The sequence below is a fragment of the Macaca thibetana genome, chromosome 15 (assembly GCF_024542745.1).
Source record: "Macaca thibetana thibetana isolate TM-01 chromosome 15, ASM2454274v1, whole genome shotgun sequence".
In the NCBI taxonomy this organism is placed as follows: Eukaryota; Metazoa; Chordata; class Mammalia; order Primates; family Cercopithecidae; genus Macaca; species Macaca thibetana.
Genome location: NC_065592.1, coordinates 18,675,670 through 18,693,417, shown reverse-complemented (window position 1 = coordinate 18,693,417; position 17,748 = coordinate 18,675,670). Strand labels below are relative to the sequence as shown.

The window sequence follows — 17,748 nt, the reverse complement described above, 5'->3', positions numbered from 1 at the left end:
TAAACTGACAATCTATTAGGTACTTTGACGGGCAGGTTTTTTTATGAGGAAAAAAACCTGGGTACTATTTTTTCCTCTTCCCAATTTTTATTTCTATATGTAAAAAGAATGAGTGAGAAGTACTGGAAATTATTTTGCCAGAAACAGAGCTTAAATTCTCGCTAGACTTCAAAAGATTTTGCATGTCCACCTATGTGACACCTTTTGTTAACTAACACTAGGTGGCCCCCTTTAACTGGTTATCTGCTTCTTCACCAAACGTTCCATAAGTGGTTTTAGAGAAAATTTTACTAACAAGTATTTTAACATACCTAGGATTAGACGGAATCTTGAAGTCAGGAAAAGAGATAATTCCAATATGATCAATTTCTTCTACCATGTCAATTTCTGATCCTTCAGGATCCTGTGAATAAAAACAAACACCCTCAAAGGACAGAAACTACATTTAAAAAAATTCAGCTGATTATATGATCTTTGATGTACAAAAATATTTGTAGATCAAATATTTGAAGACAAATACCCAAGTCTTCAAATTAAATATGAAGGATGAAGATCAATTAAATGTTATAGAAGGGAAATATGGTTCATTTCAGCCACTTCCCTTCTTTTTCCAACCTTCCCCATCTCTCCGCATTATCTTGAAGAGATTCAACTCTCTGTCTTATATCTAAAAGACGAAGTGTAACAACACATAAAAACAACAACAGACAAACAAACACTGATGTTTTTGATAAACTAAATGTGAATTTGGCAGGCTTTTTAAATACCAGAATCTAATTTTTATATATGTTCATTTGAAGCTTTCAAAAGCAAATATTCTATAAACTATATTTTTTAGCTAGATGTTTTATAAATGTATAGTATGGGCATTTATCAGCTTGGTAAAACTCTCAAATGGTTAAACAAACTTGATAGTTCTCACAAAGCTTCCCCATAAGCTTCATTTTGTGTTCAGGTTAGCAAATAATTGAAATGAGGTTTTGACTTTCTTTGGACTACACATGGGGGTCCAATTCAGCCTCAACTCAACACATAAACATAGCAGGCAACATAAGTGAGACCCCTATCTCTACAACAAACTTTTGAGACAGGGATCTTGCTCTGTTGTCGAGGCTGGAGTGCAGTGGTGTGATCATAGCTCACTGCAGCTTTGAATTCACAGGCTCAAGCAATCCTCCCACCTCAGCTTCCCAAGTAGCTGGGACCACAGGCACACGCCACCATGCCCAGCTGTTTTTTTTTTCTTTTAAATTTTAGTAGAGATGAGGTCTCTCTATGTTGCCCAGGCTGGTCTCGATCTCCTGAGCTCAAGCAATCCTCCCAGTTTAGCCTCCCAAAGTGCTGGGATTACAGGCATGAGTCACTGTGATCAGCCTACAAAAAAACGTTTAAAGAGTTAGCAGGGTGTGGTGATGGGTGCCTGTAGTCCTAGCTACTCAGGAAGCTGAGGTGGGAGGATGGCTTGAGCCCAGGAGTTTGAGGCTACAGTGAGCTATGATCATACCACTGCACTCCAGCCTCGGTGACAGGGCAAGACCCTGTCAAAACAAAACAAAACAAAAACAAAAACAAAAAAACCCAAAGCAAAAAATTTTAGCACCGTTTACCATGACTGAAATTCACAGTCCGATTTTAGAGGTTTTATTTCTTAATTAATTGTAAAACTTACAGAAGCCTATTTTGAACAAGAATTATACTTGTAGCTGAGTATTTTTATGACTCTTCTTCTTCACACTATCCATTGTGCACAATTCTAAGACCATCTTTCTCGGGTACTATTTTCAGGATACTTCCTCTATACTAATTCCTTAAGGCTCTGGGATCAGATTCCTCAATCTTTTCTTCCTGGGGCAGGTCTCACAAGGGATGACTGACATTCATTTTTCTGCAGGTTATGTCATGATTCTGCATCACTTAAGTTCAACTATGAAGATGTTGGATAAAGAGCATATGTCCACACCCCTAGCATTCCCTGATAGAAAAAGGGCATTTGAGCTGACATTGCTCTCCTTAGTTCACTTTCAGACATTCTATCAATCAGTTTATTTGCTAGCTTCATTTTTTAAATTTCTTCTTGCCCCCATAGCTTAACTCACACTGTTTCTTACATGGATGGTCTTCACTATTTTTAAATAATTTATGTCAGTTCCTTTCATTAACACCCAACTCAGGATTCCCTTTATCTATTCCATTCCAGAGAAGGATGTGTATCACCCTGACTCTCACCTCTCATTGGTCTTCCCTCTGAGCTCATGGTATTTGTCCTACTGTATAATTTATTTGGTTTATATTTTAGTAAAGTTTCGTTCTCCAGTATCTACTCTTTTGCACCTGCATTCTGATAAGTTTTTGGGTTTTTTTGAGTAGCAGAAAAGTGCTGCAGCCTATATTGAAGGACCATTAGTAGTATACCTCAGTTATAACTGAGCAGTTATAACTAGTTGTACTATTTCATTTCCTTACAAAAGTGTTTGAGGTATGTGACATAAATTAGATGAGATCGTGGCAGTTCAATGCACAGCGTCTGTTACATATGTCATGTCTGATAAATGGTGAATTACTGCCAATCTTTAACTCATGGTCTAGCAAGACTTTTTGTGTTAGTATATTAGTTATTAAACTCTAAGTTCCTTAAAAGTAAGTACCTTTAAATATAATTCTTTTGCACATAATAAATACATAATAGATATATCCATTATGTATATCTTATAGTTAAATGGGTATTCAGTCAATTCTTAGTGATTGGTGGGTGGTTTTATGGGTTTTTTTGTTTTTTGTTTTTTGAGACGGAGTTTCACACTGTCATCAGCCTGGAATGCAGTGGCACAATCTCGGTTTACTGCAAGCTCTGCCTCCTGGGTTCAAGGAATTCCCCCGCCTCAGCCTCCTGAGTAGCTGGGACTACAGGCGCACACCACCAAACCCAGCTAATTTTTTGTATTTTAGTAGAGATGAGGTTTCACTATGTTGGCCAGGTTAGTCTTGGTCTCCTGACCTTGTGATCTGCCCGCCTCGGCCTCCCAAAGTTTTGGGATTACAGGCATGAGCCACCAAGCCTGGCCAGTGGGTGTTCTTTAAAAAAGAAAACAGCAAGATTGTACTTAAATGGTTTAGCTCAAAATCCTTCAAGTTGTTGAAATTTAATTTGTATGAGCCTTTCACATACGTGTATTAGAGGTATAGATCTATGATACTATACTCATTGCAGATGTTCAATAACCAGTTATGGAACACTGAATGATTTAGTGTAGTGTGAGGACAGGGTTATGAAATGAGATTCTTGTACTGAAAAAATGAATTAAAGTATTATTTAAGTAAATAAAATACTTACTATGAAAGTTAAGACAGTTTCTCTTTTGGCTGGCTTCAAGTCATCATTCAACGAATAAACTCTAACCTTTACTGTAAGAATAATTGATATCATCAAAAACTCTGCTAAACACAAGGATATTTTGATTTTTTTAAAACAACCATCCTTAAAAGAGAAGAATCTTACTTTAAAAAACTCAATACACAAAAGTCCATATTTGAAAAAAAGAAAAATTAGTGAAAAAAAGAAAAATTAGTTTGCAGACATATACATTACTAAAGATTCTTTTATTTAAGAGAATCCTCTGGAATTCCTTTAAAGAACTATTTCTATTAGTGGATTTAAAGTACAGTTCACTTTCTTAAAATACATTTACCTACAATGTTTTGAGAACACACCTACAGTATGAAATTAATTACATCTGTAATTAGGCCATTATTTATCAAGAATTTCATAGTAGCAAAATAGTGACGTCCACCATATGGTTATAGGGCAGCGTAACATATTGTCTCATAATAGAGTTGAAGATCTTAATGGAAAATTGGGAGCTTGATTCAGACACACACTCTTCCACTTATGAAAACCAGCAAGGCTTCCAATTAGCTCTTATTGCAAAAGGCAGCTTTGGATTGTATGGTTTTGTTGTATTTATTGAGCCAGATCCTACACTTGTTCTCTCATTGTTAAAAGAGCAATGGTGGGGGCTCAATAACTGTTACTTTTCTTCCATTTCTTTCTGTCAGTTAATAGATCCCTACTTTTTAAACAAAAGCATCTGTTTCACTTTTAACTCACAGCTGTTTGAGACATAGTGATCTAATTCCTTCCAAAGATACTGTAATTTCTCTAGGGTGTTGCTGATGCTCAAATCATTTCATGGCCAAACTTTACCCACAAAATAAAATGGAACTGGCACCATAAACCCAGTATCTTTTAAAAGATCAGTATTATGCAAAGCTCTGTATGACAAACCATATTAACACTGGTTTTATTAAGTTCACAAGATAAAAACAATGTGCTCAGTAAATGCCCCACCTCTCTGCTCTCTCCTTCCCCTCACACCTGTCTCCCACCACAAATCCTATCTCCTGCTTTTTGGACACACCCAGTCTAGGCCTAAGTATCACTGGCAAGCTGCCCAAGTCAGAAAGTCACAAAAGTTAAGAGCAGAGGCCCTAGAATTAAAAACTTAGGTCTCACTCCTGCCTCTGCCACTTTCTAGTATGACCCTGAGCGGGATACTTAATCCCTCTAAACCTTAGTTATCTCACTTGTAAAACAGGAATATTAGTGTGTGTTCATAGTGTCCTTGTGAGAATTAAATAATGCAAAGCTTTTGCATAGCCTGACACATACTAAGTAATCAATAAATGTTTATTATTTTATTACTATTTCTGTTACTACTATTTGGCTAGTTTTTAACCCAGTTTGTGTTTAGATCAGAAAATTAATCTTGTCTTCACAGTGATGATACATTGGAGGTAAGAGCTATACAATTTTTTGTATAAAAGATATGGCTTATTGGCCGGGTACAGTGACTCACGCCTGGAATCCCAGCACTTTGGGAGGCCGAGGTGAGTGGATCACTTGAGGCCAGGAGTTGAAGACCAGCCTGGCCAACATGGTGAAACTCCAGCTCTACTAAATATACAAAATAGCCAGGCGTGGTGGCAAGCGCCTGTAAACCCAGTTACTTGGTTTGCTGAGGCTGGAGAATCGCTTGAACCCGGGAGGCAGAGATTGCAATGAGATAAGATTGCACCACTGCCCTCCAGCATGGGTGACAGAGCAAGACACTGACTAAATAAATAAATATATAAAAATAAAAATAAAAGATATGGTTTATTAATTTAAAAAAATGTTTGGATGCTTTTTTTTTTTTTTTGAGAGGGAGTCTCGCTCTGTCGCCCAGGCTGTAGTGCAGTGGCACAATCTCGGTTCACTGCAAACTCCGCCTCCTGGGTTCACACCATTCTCCTGCCTCAGCCTCCTGAGTAGCTGGGACTACAGGTGCCCGCCCGGCTAATTTTTGGTATTTTTAGTAGAGATGGGATTTCACCGTGTTAGCCAGGATGGTCTTGATCTCCTGACCTCGTGATCCACCTGCCTCAGCCTCCCAAACTGCTGGGATTACAGGTGTGAGCCACCACGCTCAGCCTTGAATGCCTTCGAATGTGCCAGTCGTTGTGCTAGGTACTGAGACACAGTAGTGAAACAAATCAAACATGGACATCTTTTAATGGAGTGGAGGAAAGAGGCAAACACAATTATATGTAAAATTCTAGGGTGTGAAGTGCCACAAAGGATACTTGCTCGGCCTTATGAGCATGTAGAAGAGGGAGATTTGAAGAAGTCAGAGAAATCAGGGGAAGCTGCCTTTAGAAGGGTCTGTGATGATATGTGAGGGTGAAGGAGGAGTTAACAAGGCAAAGGAGGGGCAAGAATGTACCCTGCAGAGGCAACGGCATGTTACACAGGCCTTAATATGGATGGGGAAACAATGTGAGAAAGCATCTGAAAGGAGGTCAGTTTGGCTTGTGTTTATAGAGGGTGGGGCTGTAGTAGGTGATGAAGCTGGGGAAGAAGGCAGGACACACGCTTTATGAAATTGAAGGATTTTGGGCAATATTCTAAAGTCATTTATCCAGTAAAGCCTTGAAGATTTAAGCCTTTATCCTAAAGATGCTTACACTAAAAATCCCTCAAGAATCTTCAGATTAAATGTGTTGATCACGACATTACAGCTATAAATAACAAGACAACTAAAAAAATACTTTTAAGTAATTCTTTTTGTTTTCTGTAAATATGGCTTTGTGCTATTCCATAGATAATGGAAAATACTTTCCTGGTTCTTCCTGTGTGCTTGGCTCTATCTTAAGTGCTTTACACATATGAATTCAGTTAATTTTCACAACTCTATGAGGTAAGTTGTATTATTATCTCTGTTTTACAAGTGAGGAAAGTCGGGGGTCTGAGAGGCTGAGTGATTCACACAGGGTCATACAGCTCACAGCAGCTCAAGCTGTGATTTGAACCCGGACAATCTGGTTCCAGAGTCTGCTTTTAACCAATTTACTTCACTACCTCTCAGAAATGGGCCAACATTTATAGGAAACTTCTCTCATTTTCCTCTAGGATTAGAATGAATGAGGATATTACATATTCTTCTTTTTTTTTTTCTTTTTCTTTTTTTTTTTTTTTTTTTTTAGACAAGCTTGCTCTGTTGCCCAGGTTGGAGTGCAGTGGTGTGATCTCACTGCAACCTCTGCTTCCCACGTTTGAGTGATTCTTGTGCCTCAGTCTCCCAAGTAGCTGGAATTACAGGTGTGCACCACCACACCTAGCTAATTTTTGTAGTTTTAGTAGAGATGGGGTTTCACCATGCTGGCCAGGCTGGTCTCGAACTCCTGACCTCAAGTGATTCACCCGCTTTGGCCTCCCACAGTACTGGGATTACAGGCATGAGCCACCGCACCTGGCCAGATATTACATCATCTTACAGTAAAGCCCTGATAGAGAAATAATACATGAAGCCTTTTTTTTTCTTTCTGAGATGAAGTCTCACTTTTTTGCCCAGGCTAGAGTGCAGTGGCTTGATCTCAGCTCACTGCAACCTCTGCCACCCGGGTTTAAGCGATTCTCCTGCCTCAGCCTCCAGAGTAGCTGGGATTACAGGTGCCTGCCACAGTGCCTGGCTAATTTTTGTAGTTTTAGTAGAGGCAGGGTTTCACCATCTTGGCCAGGCTGTTCTTGAACTCCTGACCTTGTGATCCACCCGTCTCAGTCTCCCAAAGTGCTGAGATTACAGGCATGAGACGTAAAGCCATTCTTAAGAAAAGCCTTGATAATCGAGGAAGGTCCCAGGCTCTGGATATTACAATGCTTATTGGACAAAGACTGATGACCCTAAGTTGTGGGATGTATCAACAGAATCCAAGCAATAAAGTATCCTTCAATGTAGGAGGAGGACAAGGGAGATGATATGCTTGTTTCCAGGTATAATTATGTTTAAAAGGACCCAACCTTTGTGGGCAGAGACTATTTCCTTGTTTACCAAGTTGTCTCTTGGAGTAAAGAGATGCTACTATTCTGGCAATTATATTCTGGCCAAGCAGATAGCAATATCTCCACCTACTCTAGGCCTGTCCTTTCTGAGCTGATCATAACAAATGATCCTGCTGAAATGGTAATGGTGCAGTCCAGTTCCACCCCACTATTCTCATCAACAACATCAACCAACATGTAGCAAATATCTACTGTGTACAGTTTTTCAACGAAGTCAGCTGGTGCCCACTTCCTTTCTCTGTCCTGCTCCAAGAATATCATTAATGAAATTCCGTAGCCTCTGCCTCCCACATATACATCTCTCATATTCTATTTCTGATGCACTTAAAAGTCAGTGATGGTGAGAGGGAGAAACGGGAGAATGGAAGGCTTTGCAAATACATGAATATATTGGGCAGCATTCACACTTTTCTGTGTTTTACTTTTGGTTCATTGGGAATAGGTCCAGTCATTCCTATTCACATGATTTTGATTGCCTATTCTGCCCTTTTGCCTCTAACAGAAGAACCATGAATATTAAACAATGTTCTAACAGAAACTTTCTTAGGTAGGTCCCCTTTGAAAATTAATATCCATATATTTCTGTGATCTAGTTTATTCTCTGCTGAAACATCTGATCCCCTAGGGTTAGATTAATTTTTCCAGTTTGGGGATTAGTTCCAGACTCAGTGGAATTTTTCATGAACATGGTTCTATAATAAATTATTTTCCCATCGCCAAATTATATTTGCAATTAAGTCTTATATTTGTTTAATAAATAAGACCTAACATAACATTTTACGATTTTGTAAAAGCATTTTCTACTTGGAAATAACTGGTGGGGAAGGTAATGTAATTGTTGGTTTTGCAATTTATTTAGCACTTTCTCCATAAATTTAAAATTAAAATACTATTAAATATTTGAAAGTATAGATGTCATTGGGAATTGAGAGTCTTTTGAGCAAATTAGAAAGAAACCGATCTCCACTCAATTTCAGGTATTAAAAAGCTCTACAATATAGTATCAATAGTGTCAGATACCCTACTCAGAGAAAGAAATATCTTATACTCTACCTGATTGGTCTGGAGTATAAACAGGTTTGTCTGTATGAATGAAGAGAAATCCATTGTCATAGGTTATTGGAATTTTTTTTGATTTTGAAAAATGCTTTGATACAACTTCCAAATACACATAAGAAACTTGGTTTTGTCCTCCAGGTAATTGTTTTGGTTGTATCTGGAAAAGAAATTGTTGATAGAAAACAGTATAATAATTCTAAAATTATTAAACACATTAATTTTCTAAATACAACTGTGATCTCATTAGAACAGTGAGTATGTACATGTAATCATTTAAAAAGTGATACGGGAGCAAGAAGAGTAAATAAATTTTGCCCAAAGTCCTTTAGTGTTTAATTACATAATAAAAATTTAGCTTTAAGCAATTGAAAGTCTCTTTGGTTCCATGTTTCCTAAATTTTATGTACATTTAGTGAAGCTACTACCATAAACGCCTTTAAGAAACCTTCACTCAATTAGTTTGCTGGGTTACCCTGTGCTCCCCATTCCCTTTGTGAAACCTCCTGACCGATTCTCTGGATTTTTTTTTTTTTTTTTTTTTTTTTTTTTGAGATGGAGCCTCATTTACTCTGTTGCCCAGGCTGGAGAGCAGTGGTGCCATCTCGGCTCATGACAACCTTTGGCTCTCGGTTTCAGTGATTCTCCTGCCTCAGACTCCCAAGTAGCTGAGATTACAGGTGTGCACCACCATGCCCAGCTAACTTTTTTTTTTTTTTTTTGTATTTTTAATGAGACAGGGTTTCACCATGTTGGCCAGGCTGGTCTTGAACTCTTGGCCTCAAGTGATCCGCCTGCCTCAGCTTCCCAAAGTGCTGGGATTACAGGCATCAGTTACTGTGCCCACATGCCCAGCCTCTCTGGACCCTTAGTATTATCCCACATATTTCTGCTCCTATGAGTTGAGATGCTCATTTTCTAATTTATGTTTGTAATTATTCCCTTTACATTCAATGATATGTAAATTTAATACATGAAAAGTGATAAAAAACAAAAGTGTATCTATGAAAATTTAGGCTTTGGAAACATGGGATGAAAGTTAATTACAAAAACCAACTGCTGTAGAATTAGCTATGTGAAATTATTGTAAAAGTTTGGAAAACAAGAAAAATATATAAATATTCTGCACCCAGATTGCTTTGTAAGTGCCTTTAAGTTCTTTCTCCCCTTTTAAGAAACAGAAACTATAGAACAGGCTGGGCACAGTGACCTACGCCTGTAATCCCAGCACTTTGGGAGGCCGAGGCGGGTGGATCATCTGAAGTCAGGAGTTCGAGACCAGCCTGGCCAACATGGTGAAACCCCTTCTCTACTAAAAATGTAAAAGTTAGCCAGGTGTGGTGGTGCACACCTGTAATCCCAGCTACTTGGGAGGTTGAGGTGGGAGAATCGCTTGAACCTGGTGAAGGCTGCAGTGAGCTGAGATCGCACCACTGTCCTCCAGCCTGGGTGACAGAGCAAGACCCTGTCTCAAAAAAAAAAAAAAAGAAAAAAGAAAGAAAGAAAAAAAAAACTATAGAACAAAGATGATCCATTAAAGTTGTAACACATAACAAATGAGATTTGACAGTGCAATCCATAGACCCACACTTAAAGGACCTTGGTATAACATTAAACAATTGGCAAATAAAGATACATGATATTACTCTGATAAAATTAAATTGTTAAAATATGTACCAGCTATGATTCCCCCACCTTAATCTAGTTTTTCAGTTAACCATATAGGTCAGCACTGTTCAAAGGACTTTTTGTGATGACAGAAATATTCTGTATCTATGCTGTTCACTATGGCAGACACTAGCTACCTGCGGCTATTTGAACACTTGAAATGTTGCTAGTGCAACTGAGATACTGCATTTTTAATTTCAGTTAAATTTGATTGATTTAAATTTAAAACTAACAGTCACAAATACATTGTATCAGATAAAAGAGTGTCTTTTGAAAGTAACACTTTTTTTTTTTTTTTTTTTTTGAGATGGAGTCTCACTCTGTCGCCTAGGCTGGAGTGCAGTGGCACGATCTTGGCTCACTGCAACCTCTGCCTCCTGGATTCAAGCGATTCTCCTGCCTCAGCCTCCCGAGTAGCTGGGATTACAGGCATGTGCCATAAAAGTAACACTTTTAATAAATGAATTTTAATTGTTAACGAACCTAATAAGTGGAAGAATTTGTTAAGAGATATGAGCATTTACTGCTAAGAACATTAATTAAAGAATTCATATATTTGATTAGAAATTATTTAGATTAGTGTTTCTCAGACATGAGTAACATTAAAGGACAAAAGTCATGGAGAACCCTCAGCATTGACTTTTTATTATTTATAACATAACCAAAATAATTTTTATTACAAAGATACTTAAATATGTACAAACTTAAAACTGGGTATAATCTAATGCTTATGATTTTTGTATAATTAAAAACTCAAAACAAATTTATAAAATAAATTCTAAATGTTACAAAATCAATATGATTCTAATTTTAAGCTCTTTATTAAATTTCCATTTTTAATTTCTTTATAAAGAACTCACTTTAGAGAAACTCTGGTCTAAATGAACTGCAGAGCCCATTTTACATCTGATATTCTTTAATTTTCTTTATTAAGTATCAGAATCTTTAGTAAGAAATAAGTTGCAAATATGTCTGTAAGCAATCTATACTACAATATCTCAATAGGAGAAAGAGTTATTTGATCAAGGTTGTTCTTTCTATTCACTGCAGGTTGTCAATCAGAGCTATTCACTTTAGTAATAAAAAATTTTTAGTTTTTGAAGCTATAATTTTAGAACATTAGAGTTCAATTGAATGTTCAATAATATCCATGGATTTTTGTGGGCAACATACTACAGATCAAATCATATTTATAATTCTCAATTTCTTTCTAATAATAATTTTCACAGCAAATAAGTATTTTCAATTATTTCCAAATATTTTCACATTGGTACAATTTTATTTTCCAATAAGAATGTGAAAATTGACATGCATTGCTCAAAAAGTGGACATAACTCTTCTGTTTAGAATTTTCTGTTTCTGTTAGAATTTTCACTTATATTATCATTAGTGACTGACATCATCTAATAATCCCACATCTATTAAATCCCATTTAATAGATGTAAATGATTAAATCTATATGCTATCAATATTCAAACTTTGTACACATTTTTATTGAGAATATTCTGTATATATAAAGAAAATAAAGGATAAATACATACTGTTAAGACTGCCGAGTTTTGGAATTTATTCTCTGAGGATAAATGAACATGGCCTGAGGAGTAACTAAATTTTTTATCAGGATAACTTTTAATAGAGATTGTTGCATCAAATGCTTCAGTGTATCCATAAACTTGAATCACAATGTTTTCAGATGCTCCAACACGGAATATTTTTGGTGCTGAAATGACATATCTATTGAAAAAGGAAAAAATAAGGCTCAGTGTCTTTATAGGACAAACTTTCTTATACTTTTGATTTTTTTCTCTCATTTGAGAGATTCCATTTAAAATACATATATTTCCTCACTTAAAAATGATATTAGTAAGTCAAAATGTACTTGTGATCCACCATAACTTTGGCATAATTTCTAAGTAGTTTGGAATTAAGACCTGAGAAATGAAGCTGGAGGTTTAGTTTACATTTCGAAAGGTAAGGTGATAATAGCACCTTCTCTTAGCTACTGCAGCCAAGGAAGACTTTTAATCGTGTTGACCAGAACATGTAAATGGAGTCAATATTTTTTGCTCAATGAAGAAAAAAGCAGCGATTGAATTCCAGCTGTGGCATCTGCCGGCTGAGTGACCGTGGTAAGGTCATTAACTCTTTCTGAGGCTAAAATAACTTACTGTGGAAATAATCACCTTCTTTACCAGGCTCTCGTAAAGTATTAAGTAAGAACATGTATATGAAAGGGCCTAGCACTCTTAGTACTCAGTATGTTAAGATTTATTAATCTCACTAAATTAGTTAAAAGGGAGTGATCTTAGAAATACTATGTTATACTAGTAAACAGATAATGAAAAGTATAGAGTACAAGTGAGCTGGGAAGTGCATTTGGAAATGGAAATAGTGATGATAGTCCTTTAAGAGCAATTATCATCTTCAAACAATAATGGTAATTAAGTATTTGCCATATATCAGAGGCTGTATCAGCACTTTACATACAGCTCTTGTTAATTTTTACAATAAGCCAATGATGCTGGTACTATCATTATTCCTATTTTGCAAGTGGTAAGAGGCTAACTTGGCTAAGGTTACACGGTTTGTAAGTAAATGTGGGAGGACTTTATATCAGTTCTCTCTCAGTTGTTATGTGTACATTTGAGGTCAAGATTATATGTTATTCACAACCATAGACTGTTCTCTTATTTTTACTTTTCATGTGATTTATACAATAATGGAAGTGAATCTATACATGTTTTGAAATACAAATTTTAAAATACGTGATTTTAAAAAATTATTGTATTTAAAACTTACAAATATAAACTGGATTACTAACTGTATATCACAAAAGTATCTAATTTGAATAGCGAGGACTACATATGCTATTACATAGGAAAAAAAAGTGTTTAAACCCAGAAGGGCATAGTGATCAACTAATTCAAGTGGCCCAAGTTTGGAGTATATGCACCACCCCACCTGGCAGAATTATTCCAGGCTTCTGCCAACATTATGACATTTTGAGTCTGGTAAAAGCAGGAAGTTTTTAGTAACAATGGAATTAATTTATCAGCAATTAAATCCTTCAAAGCATCTGGCAGTTCTCCTATATGACAACTAATTTGGATCCACTTATAGGCAAATTACAAAAGAGAGGAAAGAATTTCCAGATTTCCAACCATCATCTGAATTCCCCTTCCCCACATGCCTAGTAGGAGATAGCAGAAAATGAGAGGAGTTCAGCTTTTATGATAATAAGATACATTTACTGAAATTTTACCCTGTGATAAGGCACTATTCTGAATACTTAATATATATAAACTCATTGTGTTGTTACAACCACTGTGAGGAACTATTACTCCAGTTTTAAGGTGAAGAAACTGCTAATTAATTTTCCCAAGGCCACATATATATGATTTATGAATTCTATAAATCACAAATTATAGAATTAGGAATAGAACTTGAGCAGCCCATTTCCAGAATTAACATTTTCAACTGTTGTACTAAATAGAATTTATCAAGTTTTGTAATTAGAAAAATTTAGGAATCTAAAGCTACTTTAATTTCAGTATTTACAGCAGCTTTATGTTTTTCAGTTTAGTATTGCTTTAATTTTGAATTGTCTATGTTAGGGGTCCTCAACCCCTGGGCCACGGACCAATGCCAGTCCATGGTTTGTTAGGAACCAGGCCACACAGCAGGAGGTGAGCAGTGGGGCAAAGGAGCATTACCACCTTGGCTCTGCCTCCTGTCAGATCAGTGGTGGCATTAGATTCTCATAGGAGCATGAACCCTACTGTGAACTGCACATGCGAGAGATCTAGATTGCAAGCTCCTTATGAGAATATAATGCCTGATGATCTGAGGTGGAACAGTTTCATCCTGAAACCATCCCCACCCCAATCCCGGTCCATGGAAACATTGTCTTCCACAAAACCTGTCCCTGGTGCCAAAATGGTTGGGGACTGCTGGTCTATGTGATGGTAGCAGTCAAGTGTAAAATACGTAGTGTTTAGAGGCCCCTAAAAGATGATTCTGGAACCACCCTTCATAAAGATTTTGGTTCTTATTGACTTATCAGTAGCATAATCTATCCATATAAAGAATTTCATAGTTTTCTGTGTCTTTCAATTCCTGCAGAGGATCAGGTTACTGAGCTGGCAGAGAGGCAAGAATGTTATTTTGGCCTCTACCTGGAATGCTCTTTCCTCAAATATTTGCATGGTTTGCTTCCTCACTTCCTTCAGGCTCTGTTTGAGCGCAGCCTCCTTAACAGAACCTTTCCTGGCCACATTTTAAAATAGTGCCCCATAATTTTTTTTTTTAATTCTCATACTCTCCTTTATTTTTTTCTTCATAATACTATCTACCTGACCTTACACATTCTTTCATTGGCACATTCATTCATTACTTGCTTCTCCCACTAGAATACAAGCTCTAGGAATTGTCTTACCGTTTGCTGTATCTGCAGTGCCTATCATATGGTTAGGTGTTCAATAAATATTTGTTGAATCAATCAATCAACCAATTAATTAAAGTGATAGATTGCCATGTTGTAAATGGTATACTCTGACTTTTTCAGAGAAAGTGAGGAAATAATTTTTATTAAGGGCTAGTAGAAAGAATTCAGAATAAGTCTGGACAAGAATCATGGAACCCAGGTCCTAGCCCTAGTTCTGCCACTAATTTGAAGTCACTTAATTTCAGTCTCTCTAAGTCTTAGCTGCTAGTTGTCTTTCAAAAAGAAATAATAAAGGCAGGATGCTAAGGTAGTGGAGTGTTTGCGACCATGTGATAAGATTACAGATCAGAAATAGGAGAGTTCTAAAAAAGAATGACATCCTAAGTATGTGTTTATACATAATATATTTACATGCATACATCTATGACAAAATGAAAAAAACTGAAGAGATAAACAGGAGATCTTAATAAAAATCCTGTTTCTCTCTCTCTAGAACTGTGACCTTTGGCCAGTCACTTCCCATATCTGGACTTATCCTCGTATATAAAATGAAAAGGTTTGATTAATCTACAGTTACTTTTCAGTATTAAAACATTTCTAGAAATAAGATCATTATTTTTAAAACATTACTTAAAATGCATATTATCTCAATAATGACACTAAAAATTGTGAAAAATCAGCTCATAAATGTATTATAGAAGTCATTACAACAGATTTTCAGATCACAGTATTAGACTGACTCCCAAATAACCCTGGTTTAACTGTATATAGTCTATGAAAAACACAAAACTAAACACCAAGTTAAAATAAGCAAAAAATGTCAAGAAAGTTTATTATCTGGAGTTTGTTTTGTGCTTTTTTGAAGAGGAATTTGAATAATTACACAAATTTCAATAAATAACAATTTCATAAAAGCTGTTACGTTGTTGGCTACTCATTAAATCAAAATGCTTCCATGACTTTCTCATTCAGAGATGATACTATTCACTTGGTGTTCTCAGAAGTAGCAAATTATTTTCAAATTAACACAATCTGTTAAATTTAACTCTTCATTCATCATAACTAAGATGCATTGAAAAATGAAGATAGCTTGTTTTACTTACGTTTGCTCCTGTCCCCAAGTTTTTCCCAGGAAGATTAAAAAACAAAGTATTCCCAAAAGGCCCATGGTTGGAGGTAGTAGGAAATCATGGATATAACCCTTTTGAGGATATTCTCCTTTTAAATAAACTGAACTTGAACAATTCAGATAATCTGGTTAATTATTAATGTCAGAAAGGTGAACCTCTAAGCAGGAAAACTAGAATTGGAACTAAAACACCCTTTCATGCCCAGGAATACACATAGGGAGTATTTTATAGGAGCTTACACCCAGGGAATTTATTTTTATTAATACAAATAAAGGGACTCTAAAATGGGAATTTGGCACTATGAAGAGTGGCTTAAAGCTACAAACCAGCAAGCCCATTGCTTTGGCCTTTCTTCTCTTGCCCAGGGCATTTGCTTTGATGTTGCATCATCTGCAAGCACACATCTGGCAGGTCCACTCTAATACTGATGGAGACACACTTGGACTCAGTTTCAAATGGAAATGATTTTAGAAAAGGCCTGGTTTAGACAGGGCTCACAAGATGACCTTTTTTGGAGACCTGAATGGCAGTGTCCTTGGTGCTGCACATGGTCTGAGCATAACTTAGCTCTGCAAAGGAGGTCTAGGGAATTGTTCCTTGGTCTGTCTCAGTCTAGAGAACATTAGGTGGAGGAAAGATTGTGACTGGCAACGAAAATGCCATGCTGAGGATGCTGTCGTCATTCTCTAAGTATTGGAGAATCGATAGTCTCCAATATTTATTAAGTCATACACCACTCATTCAAAGTTTGCCTTTATTCAGATATAGAATATCTTTCTTTTAAAGAAAATACGCTATTCTTTTCAGTAAGGATTTTAATAATTTTAATATAAGAACTCCAGAAAAACAAAGCTTCCTATAAAAATTGAGTCTGATAACTAATTCACAATATACTAAAATTTTATCTTTATACTTTTTTTTTTTTTTTGAGACAGAGTCTCTTTCTGTCACCCAGGCTGGAGTCCAGTGGCACTATCTTGACTCAGGGCAACCTCCGCCTCCCAGGTTCAAGGGATTCTCCTTCCTCAGTCTCCCAAGTAGCTGGGACTATAGACATGTCCCACCACGTCCAGCTAATTTTTTTGTATTTTTAGTAGAGGCAGGGTTTCACCATGTTGGCCAGGCTGGTCTTGAACTCCCCACCTCAGGTGATCCACCTGCCTTGGCCTCCCAAAGTGCTGGGATTATAGGCGTGAGCCACCATGCCTGGCTGATTTTTAATTAAGTTAATTTTTATGATGTTTTATTTTCATTAGAATTTTTTAATTTACTCTCTTTTCTTTTTGCTTTTCTGTTTTTTGTTTTTGTTTTTTTGTTTGTTTGTTTGTTTTGAGACGGAGTCTCGCTCTGTCGCCCAGGCTGGAGTGCAGTGGCCGGATCTCAGCTCACTGCAAGCTCCGCCTCCCAGGTTCACGCCATTCTCCTGCCTCAGCCTCCCGAGTAGCTGGGACTACAGGCGCCCGCTACCTCGCCCGGCTAGTTTTTTTTGTATTTTTTTAGTAGAGACGGGGTTTCACCGTGTTAGCCAGGCTAGTCTCGATCTCCTGATCTCGTGATCCGCCCGTCTCGGCCTCCCAAAGTGCTGGGATTACAGGCTTGAGCCACCGCGCCCGGCCTGTTTTTTGTTTTGAGATGGAGTCTCGCTCTGTCGCCCAAGCTGGAGTGCAGTGACCTCGGCTCACTGCAAGCTCCGCCTCCTGGGTTCACATCATTCTCCTGCCTCAGCCTCCTGAGTAGCTGGGACCACAGGCGCCTGCCACCTCGCCCAGCTAACTTTTTGTGTGTGTGGTTTTTTTTTAGTAGAGACGGGGTTTCACTGTGTTAGCCAGGATGGTCTCAATCTCCTGACCTTGTGATCCGCCCACCTCGGCCTCCCAAAGTGCTGGGATTACAGGCATGAGCCACTGCGCCTGGCCTACCTTCTTTTTTTTAGTACTATTTTTACCTTAATATATAATATGTGCTCTTCTTTAAAATAATAAAACAAATGTATCTAAACATATTTCTATAATGAGATATTTACGATATATAAATGAGATATGTATGGTCACATTGGCATTCTTTGCTTGAATTAA

The 17,748-nt window shown here is 37.1% G+C and overlaps 1 protein-coding gene across 3 annotated transcripts in view; it reads right to left on the bottom strand.

The window, feature by feature from the left end:
- C5 (complement C5) overlaps positions 1-15,764 on the bottom strand; it is a 99,210-nt gene extending 83,446 nt beyond the window's left edge. For all 3 annotated transcript variants that reach the window (XM_050761918.1, XM_050761919.1, XM_050761920.1), the window contains exons 1-5: positions 15,647-15,764; positions 11,641-11,833; positions 8,429-8,591; positions 3,332-3,402; positions 312-403 (exon numbers count right to left, since the gene is read on the bottom strand). In XM_050761918.1, the coding sequence (XP_050617875.1) occupies positions 312-403; positions 3,332-3,402; positions 8,429-8,591; positions 11,641-11,833; positions 15,647-15,711 (584 nt within the window). In that variant the 5' untranslated portion in view covers positions 15,712-15,764. The remainder of the gene's footprint in view (positions 1-311; positions 404-3,331; positions 3,403-8,428; positions 8,592-11,640; positions 11,834-15,646) is intronic.
- Between the last annotated feature and the right edge of the window lie 1,984 nt (positions 15,765-17,748).